The sequence below is a fragment of the Bos grunniens genome, chromosome 18 (assembly GCF_055505025.1).
Source record: "Bos grunniens cultivar Pamir isolate PY7600 chromosome 18, Bosgru_T2T1.0, whole genome shotgun sequence".
Taxonomy (NCBI): domain Eukaryota; kingdom Metazoa; phylum Chordata; class Mammalia; order Artiodactyla; family Bovidae; genus Bos; species Bos grunniens.
In genome coordinates, this window is record NC_141182.1 from 1985162 (window position 1) to 2011550 (window position 26389).

The 26389-nt window shown below is 53.0% G+C and overlaps 1 protein-coding gene across 2 annotated transcripts; it reads right to left on the minus strand.

The window, feature by feature from the left end:
• Positions 1 to 749: 749 nt before the first annotated feature.
• LOC147352908 (C-type lectin domain family 18 member A-like) lies at positions 750 to 14518 on the minus strand. Of its 2 annotated transcripts, XM_086349836.1 has the most exons (12): positions 14105 to 14518; positions 13438 to 13529; positions 11114 to 11353; positions 7118 to 7215; positions 6601 to 6722; positions 6346 to 6453; positions 5890 to 5982; positions 5464 to 5570; positions 4996 to 5125; positions 4543 to 4639; positions 3284 to 3375; positions 750 to 2860 (listed from the first exon to the last, which is right to left on the minus strand). In XM_086349836.1, exons 1-12 carry the CDS (start codon positions 14241 to 14243, stop codon positions 2823 to 2825), a joined length of 1356 nt encoding a protein of 451 aa, XP_086205962.1. In that variant the 5' UTR covers positions 14244 to 14518; the 3' UTR covers positions 750 to 2822. The 2 variants fall into 2 exon arrangements, with proteins under 2 accessions (XP_086205962.1, XP_086205961.1); XM_086349835.1 differs by lacking the exon at positions 750 to 2860 and having other exon boundaries at positions 2894 to 3375; positions 14105 to 14514.
• Between the last annotated feature and the right edge of the window lie 11871 nt (positions 14519 to 26389).

The window sequence follows — 26389 nt, forward strand, 5'->3', positions numbered from 1 at the left end:
CATTTCAAAATAAAACCCACACCCTCATTTTCCCATTTCTCTTGGCATCCACCAGTCTGCATCTCTGGATTTATCCTTTTCTGACTAGTTCAGATAAATGGAATCATGCAATATGGGATCTTTTGTGACTGGCTTCTTTCACTTAAAATAGTCTGTTCAAGGTTTATCCACCTGGTAGCCTGTATTAGTACTTCATTCCTTTTTCTAAAAAAAATATTTGTTTGGCTGCATCGGGTCTTAGCTATGGCATGCAGGGTCTTTCAGTGGCAGCAGGTAGGATCTAGTTCCCTGATTAGGGGTCAAACCTGCGCGTTCCCCTGCACTGGGAGAACAGTCTTAGCCACTAGACCACCCCTAGTGGGAAGTCCCCTTCATTCCTTTTAATGGAATACCAGAGCACCTCACCTGCCTCTTGAGAAACCTATATGCAGGTCAGGAAGCAACAGTTAGAACTGGACATGGAACAACAGACTGGTTCCAAATAGGAAAAGGAGTACGTCAAGGCTGTATATTGTCACACTGCTTATTTAACTTATATGCAGAGTACATCATGAGAAACGCTGGGCTGGAAGAAGCACAAGCTGGAATCAAGATTGCCAGCAGAAATATCAATAACCTCAGATATGCAGATGACACCACCCTTATGGCAGAAAGTGAAGAGCAACTAAAAAGCCTCTTGATGAAAGTGAAAGTGGAGAGTGAAAAAGTTGGCTTAAAAGCTCAACATTCAGAAAACGAAGATCATGGCATCTGGTCCCATCACTTCATGGGAAATAGATGGGGAAACAGTGTCAGACTTTATTTTGGGGGCTCCAAAATCACTGCAGATGGTGACTGCAGCCATGAAATTAAAAGACACTTACTCCTTGGAAGAAAAGTTATGACCAACCTAGATAGCATATTGAAACGCAGAGACATTACATTGCCAACAAAGGTCCGTCTAGTCAAGGCTATGGTTTTTCCAGTGGTCATGTATGGGTGTGAGAGTTGGACTGTGAAGAAAGCTGAGCGCCAAAGAATTGATGCTTTTGAACTGTGGTGTTGGAGAAGACTCTTGAGAGTGCCTTGGACTGCAAGGAGATCCAAACAGTCCATTCTGAAGGAGATCAGCCCTGGGATTTCTTTGGAAGGAATGATGCTAAAGCTGAAACTCCAGTACTTTGGCCACCTCATGCGAAGAGTTGACTCACTGGAAAAGACTCTGATGCTGGGAGGGATTGGGGGCAGGAGGAGAAGGGGACGACAGAGGATGAGATGGCTGGATGGCATCACTGACTGGATGGACGTGAGTCTGAGTGAACTCCGGGAGTTGGTGATGGACAGGGAGGCCTGGCGTGCTGTGATTCATGGGGTCGTACAGAGTTGGACACGACTGAGCGACTGAACTGAACTGAACTGAATATTCCATTGCATGTATGCACTGCTATTTGTTAGCTATTTAAACATTGATGGATTTGGGGGTTGTTTCTACCTTTTGGCTATTGTGAATAATGCTGCTGTGAATTTTGTGTTTAAGAATTTGTTTGAGAACTTGTTTTCATGTCTCTTCTGTGCATTCCTAGGAGTTAAGTTGTTGGGTCATATGGTAGTGGTGCTTAACCTTTCGAGGAATCGCCACACGGTTTTCCACGGTGACTGCACCACTATACTTTCCCACCAGCAATGTACGAGGGCCCCAACACGTCCCTGCCGTCATCAACACTCGTTACTGTCCGTTTTGTTGCTAACAGCCTCCCTAATGGATGTGAACTGGTGTTTCATTCTGGTTTCTGTTTGGATTGCCTAATGGCTAGTGGTGGTGAACATCTTATCACGTGCTTGTTGGCCATTTGTACATCTTCTTTGGAGAACTGTCTATTCAAATCCTTTGCCTGTTTAAAAAAATTATTGCCTTTTTGATACGCTCCTTTTCTGTCATGACTTGCCAGAGCAGTTTCTGTGTTTCTGTTGGATGCCACCAAGAACTCCGACTGATTTGCTTCTCCCAGCTCCACAAGCCAAGGCCATACCAGTCCTTCCAGCCAGCACAGTGACTCGACATTTGCACGAGCAGCCATGCGCCATTCTGGACACGGATGGTAGTACCTGCTGGCACTCACCCTCTCACCACCCTAGGAACAGGGAAGCCATGGGGCCACAAAGACCCAAGTTCAGGTAATCACAAAGAAAGAAGAGCCGCGGAGAAGCAGCCGTAAGAATAAAGGGGGAGGTGTGAACAGAAACCAAAGCCCACAGACAGAGGCAGAGGTGAGAGGGGCTAGAAGTCAGGGGTGCGAGTGAGGCTCCTGAGTCTGCGCCTTATTCAGGACCGAGGGTCTGAAAACCTCCGGAGGGGGGCCTGGGTCCTGTGGGTAAGCAGGGAGCGGGGCGGGTGGGAGGAGGCCAGTCTGCCGGAACCATTCTGGGTGGTCTGAATCCCCCACTCACAATGGGCGTGTGCAAGTCTGGCTCATCCATAACCTAGTTTAATCCTTTGTGGGGTGCACCGTGGGTGGTGGGGGAGCCTCCATCTGCCCAGAGGGTCCAGCCTGGGTGGGCTGGAGCAGGCGCTTCTCCCTGCTGGTCCGGACTCCTGTTTCAGGGCCTGATTAAGCCCCATCTTCCCAATTAAAAGCAGGCCGGGGGTGCGGGCACCCACGCTCCCCTCCTCCTCCACCAGCCTCTGTCGGCCTCTCTTGTACCCCGCCCGACATCCTGCAAGGTCTGAGACCTCTTTGGTTGTTGGCCGCAGTCCCAGCCAGGCCCTGGTTCTACAGGGGAGGGCAGGCAGGCCAGCGGGGCTGTGCGTCCAGGCCCTGGCTGGGGAGGGGCACGGCTGAATCTCAGTGCCCTGGGTCCCAGCGGGAGATGTGCTCTCGAGCTGGAAAGGAAGAGGAAGAACAAGGGCCGGTGACTGTCCTGGGATGGGGCCCTGCCGCACCAGGTTCAGAAATGGCCTCCACGGGACCCCCAGGGAGCTCCAGATCCCTCAGCAGGGGCTGCGGGGCCGGGCGAGGCTTCACCTCTGCCCTCACAGTTCACGGCGCTTGAGGGAATCAGGGCGCACCCAGCAGGGCCCAGTGTGACGGCGTTAGTGGCCGGAGACAAGGGACCTTGAGAAATCCCCGGCCGGGTGCAGTTCGGGTCTGTGTGGACGGGGGCCGTCTCCCGCTCCGGGCTCCAGGGGCCTGCAGGCCCAGGATGGGCAGGATAGCCTCGGGCCCAGTGTTCAGACACTGCAGGGCTGTTGCCCGGCACCCCCGGGGCCAGGGGCCAAGGCAGGGAGCCACGGGAAGGCCCTCACCAAACTGGCAGATGTAGCGGTTGCGGGTTTTGCAGCGCTGGTCATTCCAGTTGAAGGCGGCTGACGCCTGCAGCTCCACGCAGTTCCCAAACCTGCGGGCCGAGGAGGTGCTCAAGTGGAGGAGGGAGGCAGGAGGCGGGGAGAGGCTCCAAGCCCCCTCCCGGGGGCCACCTGCGCCCAGCCTGGGCCTCCCGGTGCCCCACTCCAAATTCGCAGGGGCCTCTAGGAGTCGGAGCCCCCCCCCACCCGGCTCCCCGGTCTCCACACCTGCTCCTCCAGCCGCTCTAGCTCCTCCCTTCTCAGGGGCGCCTCCGCCTGCTGCTACGGCCCGCCCCCAGGCCCGCCCCAGCCCCGCCCCCAGGCCCCAACGGGGATCGGACAGGCTGTGTCCTTCCTCCCACCAGGCCGAGGCCGTCTAGGGGCGGGCCCAGGCCCGGCATGGCTGCTCTCAGGGAGGTAGGGGCGCTCGGGAGTCTAGGTGGGCACACAGCCTGACCGCCTCCACCCCTGCCCCGCCCACCCCCTGACCTCTGCCCTCACCCCGGGAACCCCTGACCTCCTCCGCCCCCGCCCCGGGGACCCCCTGACCCCCTCCACCCCCGCCCTGGGCCCCCTTGATCCCCTCCATCCCCGCCCCCGGACCCTCTGACACCCTTCACCCCCGCCCAGCGCACCCCCGACCTCTGCCCCCACCCCGGGCACCCCTGACCTCCTTCGCCCCCGCCCCGGGCACCCCTGATCTTCACCCCCGCCCCGGGCATCCCCTGACCCTGGTCCCGGGCACCCCTGACCTCCACCCCTACCCCGTGCACCCCCTGACCCCCTCCACCCCTGCCCGGGGCATCCCCGGGCTTTGAAGGCCGGGCGGTGCAGGGTGGCTGGTGGGCAGACGAGTGTGAGGGCTGATGCTGGAGGGTGGCCAGCAGAGAGCAGCTAGGTATTGATGCAGGCAGAGGGGGCACCGGGGGCAGGGCAGGGTAGATAGGAGGGAGATGGAGAGGCCTCTGAGGGGACGATGGGGACAGTGGGGGCACACAGCCTTCTGGGGTCCCTGTCTTTTAAGTGAGCCCTGGGTCAGGGATGTGCCTCGTCCAGCACCAGGCCCACACCCAGCCGCGCCTGCACCTCCTGGCATGAGGGCCCCAGGGAGGCCCAGGCCCTCAGGGCACTTGGGCAGGAGGCAGGCGGGTGGGAGTCTGGTCGTGTCCAAGGATTCAGCACTCAGGCCCCAGTGGGAAGGTGGGCAGTAGAGGGCTCACCCCTGGTTGTCTGGCTGCCCAAAGGCGAAGCTTGTGAAGGACTGGTGCTCCCCCGTGGTCCAGCGGAAGGAGTCCTTGGCGCTCTTGTAGGTGAGCCCTGGGCCACAGCAGCCAAGGTTGGCCCCGCACCCGAGGTCCCCGGACCCCGCCCGCTCCCTGGGCTGAGGGCCTGCCTGGAGCCTGCTGCCCGATGCCCAGTAGGCCCCCAGCCCTGACACCCCGCTCCGCACTTCCGGCTCCTCTCCTTCAGCTCTCTCCCTGGGGAGGGGATGCATCAGCCTGACTTGTGGCTCCATTCTGGGCTCTGAGCCCTCACCACGCCCTGACTGCTGGCAGGGCTCCGGGTTACCACAGTGCAGATCCCTGGAGGGGCGTGGGTGTCCCAGCCCCACGAGCACTGCACGCGCGTGGACACACACGGCAACCCCCCCCCAATATCACCCAGGCACTCACCGATCCAGAAGTTCCTGGTCTCAAAGTCACTGTCGGTCACCTCGTTGGTGGTCTCCAGGTGGCCCAGGTAGAAGGCCAGGATGTCCTGCACTTTCTGGCTCTCAATCTGGGCGAGCACCCCGCCCTTGCCCTGTAACCCCAACTCTGGGTCACGCTGACCCCAGAGTGCAGGCCAGCCCCTCCTGTCCCTCCCGCTGCCCACTGTGGCCACGGACGTCAAACCTATGTGCCAGCCAGGCTGTCCCCAGCCACCCATCCCCACCAAAGCCTCCCGCCTTCTTCTCCCCTGCCCACCTCTCCTCTGGCAGGGTCCCAGCCTGGGAAGGGTTTGTTTCACCTGCTCAGTGTCCTAAAGACATCGGGATTGCTCGCCAGCATTAGTAAGTTGAGAGGTCGAAGGAATGCATCTCTTAAGACAGGGTCCCTCCATGAAGGGGGCAGCTGGCAGGAAGGTGGGGTGAGCGTTACCTGGCATTTCATCTTGGCGCCATAGTAGGTGTCCGCCTCCGAGGACACCATGAAGCAGTCTCCATCGATCCTCAGATCGCAGGTGTGGAAGGGAAAGCGCACCTTGGCTGGCGGGAGGGGAGCCTGAGTTTGTGTAGAACCTCAGAGAGGTCATGCTTCCTGTCCTGCAGGGTGTTAAGGCTCAGGGTGCCCCTTCCCTGGCCACCTGCTCCCAAGCTGGTAAATATGTAACAACCAGCTCTCTCTCTCAAAAAAGATAATCTGTGATTGCAGCAGTGCTGTTTCTGGGGTGTAAAGACCCCCCCACCATGGCCAAGTTCACTCAGGGAGTGGGCGAGAGTGCACACCATGGGCATCTGTGGGCTGGTCCGGGTGTGACCCAGCCCTCACTGAGGGGCCCAGGGTGGGCTGTGTGGCAGGACTCACTGGCACACTGGGCTCCCCCGAAGCCGACGTCACAGACGCAGGAACACTCCTCTTCCCGGAACCGGCCGTGCACACACCGCACGCTGCACCGCACTGCCAGGATGGAAGATGTGCACGGATGCCAACCCCAGCAAGAAACCCGCCCGGGGCTCCTCTGTGCTCTTTGGCATCTTTGGTTTGATCTTGTCAAGAGAAGCGAATCAGAGCTGGGGGGCGGGGAGCTGCTCGTGGTCACAGAGCTGGGCGATGGGCAGAAAAGGAATCCAGCCGGGATCCTCAGCTGCCCTCTCTGCACCCTCCCAGAGCCTACGGGCCAGATCCGGTTTCACTTGCAATCCCCTGCAGGGCTCAGGGTCTGGCCGACAGTTGGTGCTCAGTGGATGCCTACTGGACGAGGATACGCTGTGCACGCTTCACTCACCCGGGTGCCCCGACCCGGCTCCAGGTGCCCCTCACCTTGACAGTATCTGCCTGTGTATCCAGGGGGGCAGTGGCAGTGGCAGGTACTAACGTTGAGATGGCCGTGGTTCCGGCAGCTCATGCGACACGGGTTCCTGGGGACCTCTGGTCAGACAGAAAGGAAATGCTGAGCGGGCCTTCTCTGGGCAGGTCAGGCCGGTGCCTCCCTGGGTGCTGAGGGCCAGGGCTTCTGGGACAGCCTGCCACCCTCCTCTGCATCACCGCATCAGACCCGCTGGTGGGGGCACTTACCACAGAGCCCCCCTGCGTGGTCCCAGGCTTTAAAGCAGCCCGAGACGCTGGCCGTGCAGAGCGAACACCAGGCACCCTTCTTGTAGGGGACGATGGTCTTCCCATTGACCTCCCAGTTCCCTCTGCGAAAGCAAGCAGCGGAGGGCTGCAAGGACCTGGCCTTGGCCGTGGCAGGGACAGGCCCTGCTGCCTGCCCGCAGCCCCTGTCAGTTCCTTCCTGCCCCGCCAGGGAGTCAGGGAGCTGGGTGAGACAGGGAGATTTCCCAGGAGAGAAAAGATGACCTCCAAACGAATACTGGACAGATTTCCTGAATGCAGGATGGTGCTTCCAGGAAGGGGCGACTGAGCAGAAGTCATGCTCTGCATGGCCAGAATCCTGGGTGCTGCTCTCTCCCACCAGGGGTGCAGACCCAGGGGTAAAGGCCTATGGGTGTGTGGGTGTCTCACCCTGGCTGAGAGCACCCCTGCCCTGCAGCCCAGCGGGAGACGGCAGGGCTCTGCCATGCAGGGGGCTTACCCGGGAGAGTAGGCGCAGACAAAGGCTTCCAGCTCGCCCTGGGCCCCAGAGCAGAGGTGCCGCCCACAGCCCAGCTGGCTCGAGGTGGCCCACACGAGCTGCAGGAGACACGGAGGCTCAGACACCCTGTCGTGGGCCTCCCTCCACTCCCAGTCTGGGGACCTGCAGCCTGCAGGATGCTCCCCCGGGGAGGGCAGGCACTTTTGCCCCAAACCGGGCAGATAAACAGTTTTGTCACCTCCCTGGGGACCCCAGGAGCAGAGCAGCTGTGCTGCGCAGGGCTATAAGGATGGATGGGAATAGTCTAGAAAGGCCTCCTGGGTGGGGAGGTGAGGGTCTGCAGATACCTGAAGGGCGGGGAGACTGGATGGCTGGAGGAGAGTGGCAACAGGAAGACCTGGACATCAAAGGCCTTGTGACGGTTGCAAAAATGGCCCCAACACTTCACGACTCCCCACAGCCCATCTTTACAAAATGTGGTTTTGCATCAAGAGGAGGAGTCTCCCACGCCTCGAAAATGGCTGGCCCCATGGCTTGTGTTGCTCAATACAATGCCAGAGAAATGATAGTCTAGCCGTTTTAAACCTAGGTCTCAGGAGACCCTGCAGTTTCCACTCATTCTCTCTCATGCTCAGCCACCATGTGAACAAGCCTGCTGGAGGCTGAAGAACCTTAGAGGGCAGAGAGGATCCACTGAGGCCACTGTGGACAGCCAGCTCCTAGCCTACCCAGCAGCTGGTTACGGTTGCAAGAGTGAGTGCTGCCAAGACCAGAGGAAACTCCCAACCGAGCCCAACCCAAACTGCCAAGCTGCAAAATCACAGGATGCTAAATTTTGGGATAGTGTGTCAGGCATCAATAGCTACCTGATACAGGTTTTTACTAGTATTCAAAACTTAGGTTTAAAGTATTAGAATCAGTGACCACTTGGAAATAACACAAATGGTCAATACCCAAGAATAGCCCAGCAAACTCCAGTAGCTACTAAAAATGACCAGCATGAGGCTGGGAGATACGCCCGTGTAATCACATATATATATCTCTCCAACAAGTAGAGAATGTACATTCTTTTTAGGAGTGCATGGAATTTTGCAGACATTGATCCCTCACTAAACAGCAAAGTGAAAATGAAAGTTGCTCAGTCCTGTCTGACTCTTTGTGACCCCATGGACTATATAGTCCATAGAATTCTCCAGGCCAGAATACTGGAGTGGATAGCCTTTCCCTTCTCCAGGGGATCTTCCCAACCCAGGAACTGAACCTAGATCTCCCCGCATTGCAGATCGATTCTTTAACAGCTAAGCCACGAGGGAAGCCCAAGAATACTGGAGTGGGTAGCCTATCCCTTCTCCAGCAGATCTCCCCAACCCAGGAATCAAACTGGGGTCTCCTGCATTGCAGGCAGATTCTTTACCAGCTGAGCTCTCAGGGAAGCCTAATAGCTGCAAAGCAAGATTCAATAACTACCAGATAACCTATGTCTTACAGATCACATTCTATGAATTCAATGTAATAAAATCTAAAGGAAGTAATTTAGAAGTAAGTAAAGGAGAAAACCTGGCTTCCCTGGTGGCTCAGTGGTAAAGAATCTTCCTGCCAATGTAGAAGACTTGGGTTTGATCCCTGGGTCGGGACGATCCCCTGGAGAAGGAAAATGGCAACCCACTCCAGTGTTCTTGCCTTGGAAATCCCGTGGACAGAGGAGCCTGGCGGGCCACAGTCCATGGGGTCGCAAAAGAGTCAGACATGACTTAGCGACTAAACAACAAAGGAGAAAACCTAGTTAGGAAATTTAAGCATACACTTCAAAGTCAAAGACGACATTATAATGGAGGGACTTCCCTGGTGGTCAAGCGGCTTGTTAATCAGAATAGGTGCTGGGCTGGAGCAGGATCCTAGAGACCCACTACTGTGACAAGTACACCTGCTCTGATTCTAGATACAGGAGAAATCCTAGGTGTTCCAGGGAAGAGGCTAGGACAGGTACCTTCTGGGAACGTGGGGTAACAACTGTTTACTAATACATAAGTATTTTAGTGTTTGATTAACTATTGTAACAGACGGTACATAGGTGAATTACAGTCCTGCAAGTAGGAAGGCAGGGAAGCGTTAACATTTAAAAATATATATTAATGTTGGTATTGTGATTATTTTTTAGAAAGATGTTTTTAGTTGTGGCATGTGGGATCTAGTTCCCTGACCAGGGATTGAACCTGGGCCCTCTACATTGGTAGAGTGTGGAATGAAAAAGTTATCTTTTAGACATATATGCTTATTTATGGATAAAATTAGAAGTCTAAAATTTGCTTAAAAATAATATGGGAGGAAAGGGAAGTAGGTAAGGCTATAGATTGGAAAGAAACGTCTGTAAAGGCTACTTATTAAGTTCATATGAAAAAATTAGTAGTAAGAATCAAGAATAGTCAGGAAACTTTTGAACAATAATAATAAGATGGGGGATTTTCCTGTCAAAAAGCTTTGTATGAAGCCATAATAATTAAAGCACATATGTTCAGAGTAATAAAAAAAAAAAAGCAACAAGAAGAGAGAACTCAGCAGATATGGGAGCTTGGTATATGACTGAGATGGCATTAGAGTCCGTGGGGGAAAAAGTCAATACTTAATACAGAAGTAAAAAAAAAAAAAAGATAAAATGAAATTCTACATCACCTGGTGGCTTAATGACTTCAATATGAAAAAAGGAAAACATTTAAACTTTGGAAGAAAAGAAAGAATATCTTCCTGATGTCAGAGTTGAATAGGATTTCTTAAACATAATACAACAAATGGATGAACCATAATAAAAAACACGAGAAGTTTGATTACATTAATATTAAAATTCTCTGAAGATTTCTTACAAAAAGTCACATAAACAAAGAGAAAATACAAGCCATATGTTAGAAACATATGGTTGCAACCAATATGACCAACAAAAGTATAAAGAATATAGAAAAGATGCTTGTAAGTTATTAAGGGAAAGATGAAATTAACCAGCAATGAAGCAGAACAGAAAAGAGGCTCAGTCTCACAGGCAATCAGAGAAATGGAAATTAAAAACAGAATGAGGGAGTGTTCCACAGCATCAAGGCGGCAAAAATTAAGGAGCTGACAGTCCTGGGAAGTGAGAACTGGTTTGCGGACAGGAGTGGAGTAGGGGACACCACTTTGACAACAGGTAGCAAGGCTGTCGTGCGTGCTCCCTCTGACCCAGCCACTCCCCTTCTAAGTGTATCCTAGGGCGGGAGTCCTCGGTCTCCAGGATCTAGTACCTGATGATCTGAGGTGAAGCTGATGGAATAATAATAGACACAAAGTACACAATAAATGCAATGCACTAGAATCATCTGGAAACCATCTCCCTCAATTCCAGTCTGTGGAAAACCTGTCTTTTACACAAACTGTCTTTGATGCCAAAAAGGTTGGGGACTGCTATCTTAGAGGAACTCTGGACCCGTGTGTCCAAGAGGGCCTGAGCTGGGATTTATGTGTTGTGGTGTGACTTGGAATAGTTAAAAAAAAAGTAACCCCAGATGCCCCCCAATTGTAGTTTATTCATAGTGAATCTCCCATGCTTGCTCAAATCAATGGAAGCAAATCTTACAAATATTATCTGAAGATGTGAAGTGATTGGAGAAGGCAGCGGCACCCCACTCCAGTACACTTGCCTGGAAAATCCCATGGATGGAGGAGCCTGGTGGGCTGCAGTCCATGGGGTTGCTAAGAGTCGGACATGACTGAGCAACTTCACTTTCACTTTTCACTTTCATGCACTGGAGAAGGAAATGGCAACCCACTCCAGTGTTCTTGCCTGGAGAATTCCAAGACGGGGGAGCCTGGTGGGCTGCCGTCTCTGGGGTCGCACAGAGTTGGACACGACTGAAGCGACTTAGCAGCAGCAGCAACGGGAGGACAAGCGACCACCAGTTTTAGGACAAACTGTAGACCCTCGGAGCAGCCCAGCAGGGCAGGGGCCCTGGTTGAGAAGGGCGGCCTCACCTGAGTGTAGCGGGCGCAGGTGGCGTTGGGGGCGCACTCGGCCGCCGCGTGGCTGTACTGCCGCCCCTCGGAGAACCACAGGCCCACTACGTGCACGAAGGTCGCAGAGCCCGCGGGCAGCAGCTGCGCGTTCCAGCCCACGTGCCGGGCGGCCCGCGGAACAGAGGCCGGGCTCGGGGCGGGGGCACCGCAGAGGGCCGCCCGGGCCTGGGCTTGCCAGGCCAGGCTGTCGCTCCAGTCCTGGGGGGCGGGGGGCACACACAGCAGCATCAATAGGGGCCCCGGGCTAGGCCCGACTGACCCACCCCTGCTCGGCACCGCAGCACGACCAGAGGCCGCGCGCCTACAAGGAGAGCCCTCGAGCAGGGATCACGCTTGGCGGCTTGAGCGCTCTGAGCTGGTTTCGCCCGCATCCTCGGGGCCAGGGAAAGGCAGGCAGGACCTGCAGGGGGCGCTCCAGGCTGTGGGAAAGCCACCTGCCCATCTGGCCCCCCATCCCAGAGCCGGGCTCGCCCAGCACTGAGAGCCTCTAGTGATGGGACCCTCAGGCCCTGCCCAGGACTCCACCCCACTAAGGGGCCGGGTGTTCCTGGGGGCGAGTGCTAGCCCAGGTGATGGGGTGGGCCTCTGCTGTAATCTTTCCCATCCCTAACGTGAGCTCTGCCGTGCCCACGGCTTCCGAACTGGTTCTGTGCTAGGTGAACCTGGCCCTGGTCATTGTCAGAAAGGCTCCCTCTTAAAAAAAAAAAGAAAAAGAAAGGCTCCCTCTTGGCGTCTCTTCTGTGATGTAAAAAGTTGCAACAGCCATGCTGCTGGGTCTTATTCCCTAATTCTGGTTTTGGAGTGTGTAGGGGCTCCAGCTGGGACACCGGACCCGAGAGGGTGTAAGAGGTCTCCAGGGCCTCTGCTTTGGTCTCAGCAGGCAGAGCTCTCCGGAGTGGAGCCAATCCACTCTCCCCAACCAGGCGTCCCTGCCTCCATCCACCAGCCCCCTCCTCTGAAACAGGGGCCTCAGCAACCAAGATGACATGTGTCACTCTATTGTCATGCCCGGGTCCAGCCCTGCCACCTCATTCCAGTTGTGTGACCTCCAGCCGTCTCCTAATCTCCATGAGACTGAACATACTCTTCTGTAAAATGGGATAGTAAGGTGGGAGCTCCCTGGTTGCCTAGTGGTTAGGGTTCTGGGTTTTCAGGGCCCTGGTTCAGTCCCTGCTCGGAGAACTGAGATCCCACAAGCCATGCAGCACAGCCAAAAAAAGAGGGGGCGGTAATAAGGTACCCACAGGATAAGATGGTGTGAGGATTACATGGCTGCAGGGAGCAAAGTGCTGCACTTAGGGCCTGACCCCAGCAGACGGTGGTTGAGATTTCACTGCTGATGGGGGCTGCACGGGGCCCATCAGGGCCTCAGCCTCCCATGGGTGCCCAGGGCCAGAGCTGTGCGTGTGACAGAGGCTGAGCCGTGGGGCTCCACTTGGTTTTTAAAGAGGTGCTCTTTTCTTAGACTCAGGCACAAGGGCCGTGGGAAGTGCAGGGCTTGACCAGAAGCACCCTCACTCCAGGCCCTAGGGCTGCGTGCGTGTGGGAGTCGGGAGCCAGGACCTGGGCCCGGGGGAGGGGCTGAGCACATGCAGAGGCGGGAAAGGGGAGAGGCGACCCCCGCCCCCACCCGCCCCGCCCCCACCTCCTGGGAAACTGACCCCGAGCGCTCAAGGTCAACGCAGCCTCGGAGGAGTTTGTGGGAAGCAGCCATGGGGAACCTGGCCGGCCCCACGCTGGTCCCCCCTCGCTCCCTGGACCGTTACGTGGGCGGGAGCAGCCGGGGGCTGTACTGGGGGGGCCCCAAGGTGACACCTCCGACTCCGCAGCCCCGAGGGAGTGCTGGGAAACCCTGCACCCCCTCCCTGGCCCGGGTGAAGGGGCCCCTCCTGGTCGCCTGGATAAACTGCTGGAGAAGCAGGGTTGGGTCGCACACAAGCCCTCGCCCCCGCCCAGCGGGCTGCCTTTCCCGCCCCGACGAGCCTCCCTTCCCGCTGGGACGCCTTTGTGACCTCCGCTTTCCCGGAGGAGGGGACCCCACTCTATCCATGTCTTCCGGTCTCCGGGGCAACGAGAAGGGATGCAAGCAAAGCCCGAGGGCTGTCTTTCCGGGAGGAGGGAGCCGTGGCTCTCCCCGTGATCAGGCACGGCTGGCCCGCTGTGGGCCAGGGGCGGCCACCCCTCCAGCCCTGCTGGTGCAAGAGAGCCTGGCCGCAGTACGGCCTCCCAGCCCGTCAGGGTCGCCCCTCCGCCCCATGAGCCGGGCCGGTAAGGGTACGCACCATTCTCTGCATGTTGGCCGCAGGCGGGTGGACCCGGCTTCGCAGACGGTTGTGCAGGGACACCAGGAGGAAGCTCTCCTTCTTGCTCAGGACTAGGGTGGGAGACAAGGTCAGGCCACCTGGGCAGCAGCCCTTGGGGCCACCGCGGTGCAATGAGATGCAGCCTTGCACTTATGGAGCAAAACCCTAGACGGGGCAGATGCTGGTGGGCACATAGGGGGACCGGAGCAGAGGGATGGGGAGAAGGAGAGAGGCGGAGAAAGGAGGGGGACTGAGACAGACAGGTGTGGGTGTAAAGGAGGCTGAGAGCTGGGGTGGGGTGAACGAGGGGATGTGCCCCGGGGCGGGGGGTGGGGGTGCTGGGTATGAGGAGGGCCGCAGCCTGGGGTCCCGGCAGCCCCTCTGCCTGGGGCTCCTCTTAGCCAGTCTCCCCTGCCGCTTGCAGGGCACCTCCTTGTTCTTCCTCCCCCCGACCTTGGGGCCCATGCCCCTTCATTCTCCTGCCCCAGCTCCATCCTCCAGCACCCCTCTCAGGCCCCCGGAATGTTCCGGGGTGGCTCTTTCAACTGCACCAGCCTGCCTGGGCTCAGGCCTGGGAACTGGCTCCTGGAAGCCCCCAGGACCCTCAGAGCATCTCCAAGTTTCCCTCACCCCGTGGCCCCCTTACCTTCAGGCATTGGAACCTGCTGTTCCTGCAGCTGGAGTGGCTGCACCCCTGCCCACGTTGTGCCAAGGAGAGCTAGGAGCAAGGGCAGGAGGCCAGGCCGGTGGCCTTCAGGCCTGTGCGAGGGCTCCAGCCTCAGCATGGGCCTGGTGGTGGCTCTGGGCTCTGCCTGGCTCAGCAGTCCAGCTCACTTCCCAGACTGGACAGAGCTATTCACGATCTTGAGGAGTAGCACGGGGCTGGCAGACAAAGGGGAGGCTGCTGAGTAATCGGTGTCTGGACAGCCCCCGTTGTCAGCGCTGGCATGGAAGGAGGCAGACAGCTCCCATCCCGGGGCGCCCTCCCTCCCCTGGCCGTGGGCCTGCCCGCCTGCCCGCCTGCCCGCCCGCCAACAGCCAGTCGACCAACCTACTGAGTGGTTCGCAGTGACCCCGTGGCCCTTGCTAATCATTGCAGGATTATTGGAGCCCTCGGGGAGCCCTCGAAGACACTGCTGATTGGCCCGCAGACATTCCAGGGCTGCAGATTAACGAATAATAGCAATGCCCAGGCTGGAATAGTGTCCTCCAGGCTCATCAGCAGCTTCTCTTCTCAGCCCCTGGCCCAAGGAGGCTGGGGCCTCGTACCCTATGGGCAGGCAGGAACTGGGCAAGACCCCAGGGGAGTTCTTTCCTTTCTTGGGAAGCTCGTCCCAACCCCCAGCCATGAATTAAACATAAGCAGGTGGTAACCGCACACCAGTCAGGTGCCACCGGTGGGTGGGGGCACCAGGGCCGTGGGTTTATAGGGGAGTGGGCGGGGGCTACTCCATGGGTACCTTAGGACGGTCCTTCTGAGCGATGTGGGGGACTGGGCCCCAGCCCTGGTGCCCCCACCCACGTGACTGCCGACCTGGAGCGGGGAAAGCAGGGAGCACGTGATGCTCCTGGTGGCTGCAGTCCCCAGGGAACAAGTCAGCCTCCGGGCCCACAGGCAGAAGGGCAGCTGGCTGCCCTGGTGCTCCGAGGCCCGACTACACTGGCTGGCAGGGTCCCCGCAGAATCAGCTGGAAGGTGCCCACAGCTCCTAGAAAATAAAAGTGTGTCCCCCTTGGGCAGACTGAAAGTTACTCAGCCATTCACAGGGGACAGGACTGCAAGCCAGGTGCTTCCTCCTCCTGAAGTTTGTGTGACCCTTGAACCCTGGGCCAGGCCAGGTGTCAATTCCTCAGAAGCTTTCCTGAGATGCCAGTGGGCCTGGCTTTTGCGGCTGGGGGTGAGGGCGGGGAACACGATAGAACATGGTTACCTTTTGGGGCGTGGAGACAGGGTCAGGCACAAGAACCCCAAAGCCAGCCTGGGGTTGGGTGTCCCCCTAGATGTCTCAGGGCCTGGGGCGTTTATTCTCAGACAGATGACCAGACAACCTCAAGGGCACCCTGTCTGGATCCCAGCAATGCTTAATAAAATGGGGATCTTTTTCTATAGAGTTTACAAAGCAGCTTCAAATATTGAGTTCACTTGGTTGTTGCAACAGCCCGTGGCAGGGAAGACGAGGTGCTCAGTCTGTAGTTGGGGAAGCTGGGGTCAGTGTGTCTCAGGGCCTTGCCCCAGGTCACCCAGCAAGCACAGGGTACCCGCGGCTGATCGAGAGCCGACCTGCCTTAGTTCCCATCTTGGCCCTGTGAATTCAATTCCCACAGCCCTGCTCTGCTCCAGGTAACAAAAGACCCAATTCCGGCTCCTGGGCTTTGAAAATAAACATGGCTGGTTTTCCTGGAATACCATGCGGGGCAGCAGAGCAGGTGGGAGGAAATTATACCTTGGGCCTGGAGTGGAGCGACTTTTGAGCAGCCCTGGCTCACTGTGAGAGGAGGCCAGGGCGAGCCCCGCGTGCAGGAGCCAGAAGGGGAGAAGCAGAGCAGAGCAAACACCAGACCGACGTCAGAACCAGGTTCTGACCAAGGAGCCCTGTGCGACCCTGGGGTCGTCACTGCCACCCCGGGTCTTGGGCCAGTGGTGTGAAGCAGGGTGACAGCCTCCCTGGACTCCCTGCCTGGGGCATTGCACCTTGGTGTACATAGTATTTCCTCCTGGGTCCAGACCTTTTCCTGGAGTCTGCTGAGTGGCTGGGATGGGTTTTGAGAATGGGCACGCATTCCCCTTCTTGTAAAAAGTGTTTCCCAATAAGCAACTTCTCTTCTTTTAAAAAATTATTTATATATTGACTTTTTTATTTTGGCTGCTCTGGGTCTGCTGATGTGTGCGGGCTTTAGTCGCAGGGAGCAGCGGCCTCTCTCTAGTTGCAGTGCAAGGGCTTTCTTTGCGGTGCCTTCTCCTGTTGCAGAGCATGGGCTCTAGGTGCCCAGGCTTCAGGGGCTGTGGTGCACAGGCGTGGTTACCCCACAGCGTGTGGGACCTTCCTGGACCAGGGATCCAACCCATGCACCATCCGTTGGCATGGGGATTCTTAACCCCTGGGCCACCAGGGAAGTCTGAAACCTCTCTTCTGATTTCTATCACCATAGAAATCACTATGTATTCTATTGCCATTTATTATCACCATTCGATCACCATTTATTTATAATGTGTGCCATTCTTAGTTACTCAGTCATATCCGACTCTCTGCAATCCCATGGACTGTAGCCCACTACGGTCCTCTGTCCCTGGGATTTCCCAGACGTGAGTAGTGGAGTGGGTTGCCATTTCCTGCTCCAGGGGATTGTCCCAACCCAGGGATCAAGCCTGCATCTCTTGCATCTCCTGCATTGGCAGACAGATTCTTTCCACTAGCACCACCTGGGAAGCTCCCCCAAATTTCATGTAAACGGACTCAGAATACACCCGCTTTGAGGCGTGGACTCCTCTGCTCTGTGGATCTGTGAGATTCGTCTGCGCTGTTGCCTGTATCAGTGGCTGTTTCCACCGCTGCTTTAACAGATGATAGTGTTTCACTCTATTTTCATTACTATTGATGGATATGAGGTTGTTTTAAGCTTTTGTTTATTATGAATAAAGCTACTATACACATTGTACAGTTTAAAATTTTTATTTAATAAACACTGTAAAAGAGAGAAAAGACAAAGTTTGTCCAAAGCATGAAGGGAAGAGGGGACAGCACCTCAATGGATCCTATAGAAATCAGAAAGGTCGTAAGAGAGTGTTAAGAGCAACTTTATGTCAATAAAACAGACAACAAAAGTACAATGGACAAATTTCTAGAAAGATAAATGACCAAAATTGAGTCAGGAAGAAATAGAAAATCTAAAAAAAAGAAATAGAAAATCTAAGTACATCCATACTAGCAAAAGAAATTGGATGGAAAAATCTTCCCACAAAGAAAAGCCTAAGTGCAACTAACTTTACGGGGAATTCTATCAATATTTAAAGGAGAAATAATACCAATCATGTATAAACATTTCCAGAAATCAGAAGAGGAAGATTTTCCAACTCACCTTACAAGATCAATATTATCCTGCTACCAAAGCAAAAGACATCTCAAGAAAACTATAGATCAAGATCACTCATGAATACAAACACAAAAATCCTCAATGAAATATTATAAAAATCTAGCATTATACAAAAGGATTAACATCATGACCGGGTAGGATTTATAGTAGGAATATAAGGTTGGTTCAAAATGGAAGTCAATTAATGTATTAATAGAAGGACTTCCCAGGTAGTGGAGAGGTAAAGAATCCACCTGCCAGTGTAGGAGTAAGAGATGTGGGTTTGATCCCTGGTTGGGACGATCCCCTGCAGTAGGAAATGGCAGCCCCCTCCAGTATTCTTGACTGTGAAATTCCGTGGACAAAGAAGCCTGGTGGGCCACAGTCCATGAGGTCGCAAAGAATCAGACACTAGAAAGACTGAGCACGCACGCCCTGTAACAATAGAACAAAGGATGAAACGCATGATCCTTTCAAAGGCACAGAAAGAGCATTTGATAAAATTCCAAACCCATTCTGTATGAAGATTCTCAACAGACTAGGAACAGAAAGGCAATTTCTTATCTTGATAAAGGGTCCCAGTTATGGGCTTATATGACTTGCATCCCCCCAAATTTATATCTTGAAATACTAATCCTGGTACTTCAAGATGTAACTGCATTTGGAGATAGAGTTTTTAAAGAGGTAAATAAGGTTAAAGGAGTCACTGGGTGGGTCCCAACTCAATATGACGGGTGCTCTTATAAGATGAGGAGGTTAGGATACACGTACCCAGAGGGAAGACTCCTCAAAGACATAGAAAGTGGCCATCCGTAAGCCTAGGAGAGGTTTCCCTGGTGGCTCAGTGGGAAAGAATCCGCCTTCAATGCAGTAGACACAGATCCAATCCCTGGGTCGGGAAGATCCCCTGGAGAAGGAAATGGCAACCTGCTCCAGGATTCTTGCCTGGAAAATCCCACGGACAGAGGAGCCTGGTGGGCTGCACTGCATGATGTCGAGAAAGGGTCAGACGTGACTTAGCAACTAAACAATAACAAAAAGCCTAGGAGAGAACTCAAAATAAACCAGCCCTGTTGATGTCTTGATCTTGGCTTTCCAGCCTCCAGAACTGTGAGTAAATACATTTCTGTTGTTTAAGCCACTCAGTCTGTGGTACCTTCTTATGGCAACCTAGCAAATTCATACAGCCCCTATGAAAACACTACAGCTAACACTGTATTTAAAGGTGAAAGACTAAATGTGTTCCTCAGTTAAGAGCAGAAAAAAGGCAAGGATGTCTACTCTCACCACTTCCACTCGACACTATACTGTTGAATGTGTAATTAGCTCAAGAAAAACAAAGGTATCCAGATTGGAAAGGAAGAGGTAAAATGGTCTGCAAATGATATGATACTGAATTTAGAAAATCCTAGGCAATTTTTTTTTAAACTTACTGGGACAAGGTTCTCAGGATACAAAATAAATATATAAAAATCAATTGTATTCGAATAAACTACAAATAATACAAAAATGAAGTTGACAAAATATTTCCATTCACAATAGCATAAAAAGTATAGACCTAAATGCATAAGACTAAAGAGCATTTCTGGGAGAAATGAAAGAAGATCTAAATAGATAGAGAGACATTGCACATTTATGGATTAAACAACTCAATATTGTTAAGATACCAGTTATTTCCAGATTCATCTACTGATTCAGTGCAATTCCTATCAAAATCCCACAGCCTTTTTTTTTGACAGGACAGCGATTTTATTCATCGCTATTCTTGGCTGCACTGGGCCCTCGTGCTGTCCTCAGGCTTCTCCAGTTGTGCCGAGTGGGGGCTACTCTCTGGGTGTGGTGCACGGGCTCCTCATTGCGGTGGCTTCCGTTCTGGAGCATGTGCTCTGGAGCATGTGGGCTTCAGCGGTTGTGATGAGAGCGCTTAGCTGCCTCGTGGCACGTGTGATCTTCCTGGACCAGGGATCAAATTCCTGTCTCCTGCATTGGCAGGCAGATTCTTCATCAGTGGACCACCAGGGAAGCCCCTCTTTTTTTTTTTTGAGTGAGAACTAGGTCCTAAAATGTATATGGAAAGGCAAAGGAATCAGAATAACCAAAACAAATCTGAAGAAGAAAAAAATAGGAGAACTACTACTAGCGGATTTCAAAACTTGCTATGAAACTATAATAAACCTAACTATGTGGTATGGAGAAGAGATAGGTCTATAGATCAAGGGAACAGAATAGACACCCTAGAAATAAAGAGCTAAACTTATGCTCAATTGATTTATTTTAAAAATTTACTGGAGTATGGTTGATTTACAAAATTGTGTTAGTTTCAGGTGTACAGCAGAGTTACTCGGTTATACATATACATGTATTCATTCTTTTCCAGATTCTTTTCTCATACAGGTTATTGTAGAATACTGAGTTCCCTGTGCTATACAGTAGGGCCTTGTTGATTATCTATCCTATAAATAGCAGTGTGGGCTTCCCAGGCGGCTCAGTGGTCAAGAATCCACCTGCCAATGTAGGAGACACAGAGGATGCCAGTTTGATCACTGGGTCGGCAAGGTCCTCTGGAGGAGGAAATGGCAACCCACTCTAGTATCCTTGTCTGGACAATCTCATGGACAGAGAAGTCTGGCGGGCTACAGTCCATGGGGTGGCAGAGAGTCGGACACGACTGAGGGACTGCGTGTATGTATGTATGTAGCTTAGGTATTTTGGTGCAAGATGCTTTCAACTTTGCAGTACATTTGAAATCTCTCTCTTTGAAATTTTTAGCTGCGTTGGGTCCTCATTGCTGGGGCGTGGCTTTCTCTAGTTGCAGCAGATTTCTCTAGGTGCGGCGGCTTCTCTCGCTGCAGAGCTCGTGCTCTAGAGTGTAGGGGTTCAGTGGTTGTGGACCACAAGCTTAGTTGCTCCCCAGCCTGTGGGATTTTCCCTTCCCTGGGTCCAACCTGTGTCCCCTGTATCGGCAGGTGGATTCCTAACCACTGGACCCCCAGGGAAGTCCAAAGAACCTTCTTCAAGTCCTGGACTAGAATGTTTTGGGGCTTCCCAAGTGGCCCGGTGGTAAACAATCCACCTGCAATACAGGAGACATAGGTTCCACCCATGGGTCGGGAAGATCCCCTGCAGAAGGAAATGACAATCCGCTCCAGTACTCTTGCCTGGAGAATCCACTGGACAGAGGAGTCTGGTGAGCTACAGTGCAAGAGGTCGCAAAAATGTGAGAGCCGACTTAGTAACTAATCAAGAGCGTCCTTGGTCGGCGGACCACCGGGGATCAGTCTTGGCGACTTGCCTGGAGGGCGGAGCGAAGCCCTCCCACGCTCAGCGGAGAGGCGGCCGTCGGCGGCCCCGCTGCACTTGCGGGTATCACGGGGGTCTGAGGGCCGACCCGGGCAGAGTCCAGGGCGGCTCCCAAAGACCCAGCCCGCCGTCTGCCTGCGTCTCGGCCGAGGCGGTGTCCCCCGACGGAGGCGGGGCCTCGCGAGACCCGACGGGGGAAGACAGGGCTGCAGATGCAAGGAGGTTTACCCGAGGGTCTCAGGGATGAGATGAGACAGGTTATCTGCTCCAGAGAAGGAAGAGAGGAGGGCCTGGTGGTCCAGTGGGTAGGACTTTGCACTCCCAGTGCAGGGGCCCTGGGTTCAGGGAACAAGATCCCACAGGCCGCAACTGAAAGGTACTGCGTGCCACAGTGAAGATCGAGATTCCCTGTGCTTCGTTAAAACCCAGCACAGCCAATAACCCTGGTCTCCCGCATTGCCGGCAGATTCTTCACTGAGTCACCAGGGAAGCCCAGATAAAAGAAGGGATGGAGTCAAAGGTCAGGAGAGGACCTTATGGGTTCAGAACCCGGATATAACAGAGATGTGCCTGTGCTTAACAGGAAGTAGCCTGGAGCTAGGTAGGGGTGCCTGCTAGCTTACCCCACAGAGGAACAGGGTCTTTTTCAAGGATGACCGAGTGGTAATGGTTCAGAAGCTAGGAGGACGCTGACCGTACCTCTTGATGGTGAGGCCCGTGGGACAGGGCTGGCCACGTGACTGACGATGCCCTCAGGAGAGCTGCGTTTCCACTGAGACAGCGGTGGAGAGAGCATCAGTGACGGTGTCACCAGCCAGGGTTCTTGGCCTCTTTAATCAATAGAAATTGGAAAGAGGCCAGACAAGAGATTCAGGCCAGGCTGCACCAGGAGGGAGTGAAAGCATGTAGCTGCTGCTGCTGCTGCTGCTAAGTCGCTTCAGTCATGTCCGAGTCTGTGCGACTCCATGGACGGCAGCCCACCAGTCTCCTCCTGTCCCTGGGATTCTCCAGGCAAGAACACTGGAGTGGGTTGCCATTTCCTCCTCCAATGCATGAAAGTGAAAAGTGAAAGTGAAGTCTCTCAATCGTGTCCGACCCTCAGCGACCCCATGGATGGCAGCCCACCAGGCTCCTGCGTCCATGAGATTTTCCAGGCAAGAGTACTGGAGTGGGGTGCCATTGCACATTCCCTTTATTGGTGGCAATGCGGTTCCTTATATGAGGTGAGCGTAGAAGTGGGTCCGGGGGTTGGGCTGGAGGAGGGGCTAAGTGGTCTGCCTGCCGCTGTGGTGGTGGTGTGTGCAGGGCTAAGGCGGTTCCCTTTCCTCTACATCCTCTCTAGCATCTGGTGTTTGTAGATTTTTTGATGATGGCGATTCTGACTTGTGTGACACGACACCTCACTGTAGTTTTGTTTTGCATCTCTCTAATAATTAGTGATGTGCATCTTTTCTCGTGCTTTTTGGCCATCTGTCTGTCTGTCTTTGGAGAAATGTCTGTTAAGTCTTCGGCATATTTTTTATCTGGGTTGTTTGTGATACTGATCTGCATGGGCTGCTTGAATATTTTTGAGTTTGAGCCCTTGTTGTTCGCTTTGTTTGCAAATATTTTCTCCCATTGTGTGGATTTTCTTTTCACTTTGTTTATGGTTTCCTTTGGGCTTCCCTGGTGGCTCAGATGGTAAAGAATCAGCCTGCAATGCAGGAGACCTGGGTTCAATCCCTGGGTCAGGAAGATCCCCTGGAGAAGGGAATGGCAACCCACTCCAGTATTCTGCGAAGAGTTGGACATGACTGAACAACTAACACTTTCACTTTTTTGCTGTACAAAAGGATTCAAGTTTAATTAGGTCCTATTTGTTTGTTTTAATTTTCATTACTCTAAGAGGTAGATCACAAAAGATAAGTGTTGTCATTTATATCAGAGACTATTCTACCTATGTTTTTTTCTCATAGTTTTATAGTATCCGGTCTTTAAGCCATTTTGAGTTGGATTAAATGAAGAATCCATATTGGTTCTTCCAATTCAAGACCATGGTATATCTTTCCAACTGTTTCTGTCATCTTTGATTTCTTTCATCAGCATCGTACAGTTTTCAGAGTAGAGGTCTTTTGCCTCCTTAGGTAGGTTTACTCCTGGATATTTTATTCTTTTTGATATGATGGTAAGTGGGATTGTTTCCTAATTTCTCTTTCTGATCTTCGTTTGTTGGTGTATAGGAATCCATAGGTCATTTTATTTGTTCTTAGAGTAATCGTCTTTTATTAAACTTTCATTTATTCATGTGTATTTATTTTTGGCTGTGCTGGGTCTTCACTGCTGTGCACCGACTTTCTGTCGTTGCAGCAGGCAGGGCTCCTCCTCGTGGTGGTGCCTGGGCTTTTGCTGTTTTAGTTCTGGCTGTGCGGGGTCTTCACTGCTGCGCACGGGCTCTCTCGCGGGCTCTCTCTCGTCATGGCGAGCAGGGGCTACTCTCCAGTCGCGGGTGGCAGGCTTCTCATTGCTGAGCACAGGCGCTAAGGCAGGGGGACTTCAGTCACTGTGGCACATGGGCTTAGTTGCCCCATGCCACGTGGGATCTTCCCAGACCAGGGATCGAACCCATGTTGTCTGCATTGGCAGGAGGATTCTTAACCACTGTACCACCAGGTAAGTCCTGTAAGTCATTGTAAATGGGCTAAGCCTCAGACCACTCCTAGGGGCTACATTGACCCTGAGGAGTGCAGTGGGATGCAGGTTGGTCTAGGGTTGATGAGCTTCTTGGCAGAGCTTTGCTAAGGTTCCTTTAAAGCATGGTTCATTTTCTTTCCCTTCCCTGAAGGCTGGATGTGACCAGAGGCTTGTCGTTTATCCTAGGGTTATTGTGAACCACTCTGTGATTTTGAGGGCCCTTTGTTGCTCTAGAGGCACTTTGGAAATCCAAATAAAGGAATTATTTCTTTTAAAAGGAATTTACAGGCTTCCATAGCCTTTTTAGATTGTGTGGGAAAGGCTTCACTCATCCATGGAAGTATCAACGAGCACCAGAAGGTATTTATATCCTGATCGTGGGGCATTTGGGTGAAATCTAGTGTTCCCCCAGACATGGCCCTCAGTGTTGAATTGGCCCAAGTGAGGAAGGGGGAATTGGACAGGCCTGGGGGTTATTAAGGGACGTAATCACAGGCCAGCATTCCATTACTGCATCCCTCCCATAGTGGGTGGCATCATGCCAGCTCTTAGAGTTTCCACTGATGGGCCTCAGGGATTAGCACCTTATTCTCCTTTATATACCAGCCAGTGCTTCCTTTCTCACAGCCCCATTTCTCAGCATGTTCTTTTTCCTCTGGGGAATCCTGGGGCTGGCTTGGGGAGGCTGGGGGCCAATCTCTAGGGCTGTAACTCACTTAGACTCCTGCAGTCAAGCTCCCTGGTTTGCAGTTTGATCAGCATTGCTGTTCTCTCGGCTCACAAAGACCCATCCCTCTGATGGGCCCTGCAGTGGATTCCTGCTCCCTGAGTCAGGAGCTGCACTCTTCTAAAAGATCCAGACTCAAATCTTTATGTTTTGGGGGTATTTCTAACAGTTAATATTCCTTTTGCTTTCCCACTGGCAGCTGAGCATGTAGCACGTGGAATCCATATTTAAAGTCACTGAAAATATTTACTTTCTTAGCCTTCCCCAGTTGCAAAGGGCTCATCAATGCAGTTAGTTCCACCTCCTGGACTGATGTCTTGGGAGGCAGAACCTTGGTTTCTATGACTTCATCTAGACTAACTCTGTCATACCCCGCCTTTTGAGTTCCCCTCTCTATAAAACTACTCCCATTAGTAAACCATTGGCCCTCAGGGCTGTCAAAAGTTTCATCTGGAAGACTGGATTTGCTGGAGTAAGTTTGTTCTATGGTTTCTATACATTGATGCACTGAGTCTCCACTCTTGACTGCTGGAAGCAGAGTTGCTGCTTTCAGGGCTTGGCACACCTTTAAGGTAATGTCAGGGGTGTCCATTAACAGAGCCTGATAACGTGTTAACCTTCCTTCGGTCAACCAGTATGCCCTTTGACTTCCAGCACAGACTGGACCTGATGAGGGTTAATGCATCTACATGTTGTCCCAGGGGAAGCTTATTAGCCAGCATGGCTCGGGCTGGAGCTGCCTGCAGGCAGCTTGGCCATCCCAGGGTCCCTGAATCTAGCTGTTTTGAAAGGTCAGTCACTGGCCTCTGCTCTGGTCCCAGGTTTTGGGTCAGGACTCTAATCCTTTTCCTGACCACTCATGAATGTAACAGGGTAAGGGGCTTGTCCAGATTCGGAAGCCCCAGTGCTGGTGCTGTACTCAGTCTCCATAGAGTCTCAAAGGCCACCTGGTATATCCCTATTCCAGTGAAGGGGTCCCCTTTCTTCTGTCTTGAGAGCCTCTTACAGGGATTTTGCTTCAAGGCCATAATTGGGAATATAGATGTGACAGAACCCAGCCATCCAGAGAAAGCTTCTGGGTTGCCTGTTTGTGGTTGGAGACGGTAATGCACTAATCACTGTTTTTCAGTCTGTGGCCAGAGCTTATGCCCTTAAGGTGAAAACGAATCCTAAATATTGAACCACTTGTTGTGAAATCTTATAAGCCTCGTTTGAGGAGACAAGGCTCATATCTCCTTTTTGCCTGAAAGTTTAGGACCCTAATAGTACTTTGATCTGAATCTTCTTTGGTCTCACTACTTATCATTAATCATAAACGTATTGTGGCAGAGTTCTGTCCTCAAAGCTCGGTTCCCTTGCTAATGCATTTCCAAAAACATGGAGGCCATCCCCAGAACACTGTCCAGGTATACTGGGTAGGCTTCAGGGTATCAGTGTCCTTCCATTCAAACGCAAAAGGATATTGGGAGTCTGGATGTAGGGAAATACAGGAAAATGAATCTTTGAGGTCCAGTCCAGAGAAATTCCTAGCGCTCCTGTCTCTGGGGTTGGGAGAGTGTATGGATTGGCAGTGGGTGAATAGGGATGACTGCTCCTTCACTGCTTGGAAGTCCTGAACAAACCGGCACTCCCGTGACGCTTCTGAGCGGGCAGGCTCAGGTGCTGTAAGGGGGTTGGCAGGGCCTGATAAGCCTGTGTTTTAGGACCGTGGGCAGTTACTGGATTCCTTTCAGGCTTTAAAGGATATTGTCTTTTCTAAGGGTCTTTTTCCCCCAGACCTTAACCTTAGTTTATTGGGAGAACACATTTTGCTCTTTCTGGCCCAGAGGTGTCCCAGACTTCAGGATCTGCTTGTTCTCTAACTTCTTGGGGGATGTCTTGGGGAATATTTTGATGACCAGCAGGTGGGTCATCTGCGGCTACTGGGAGATGCATTCTCTGTTTGAATTCTCTACCTCCTTGGACTTCACTCTGTCCTAAGAGTATACTAGCTCTCAATTTATTTAGCAGATCTTTCTTGAGGAGGAGGACAGGGGATCCTGGCATATATTAATACAAAAAGGAGTTAGTAATAATAATGGACCCGGTTCCACAGGCAAAGGGAGACGTGAATCACCTTACCTTTGGCTGTCCATCAACTCCTGTCACAGTACAGTCATGGTTG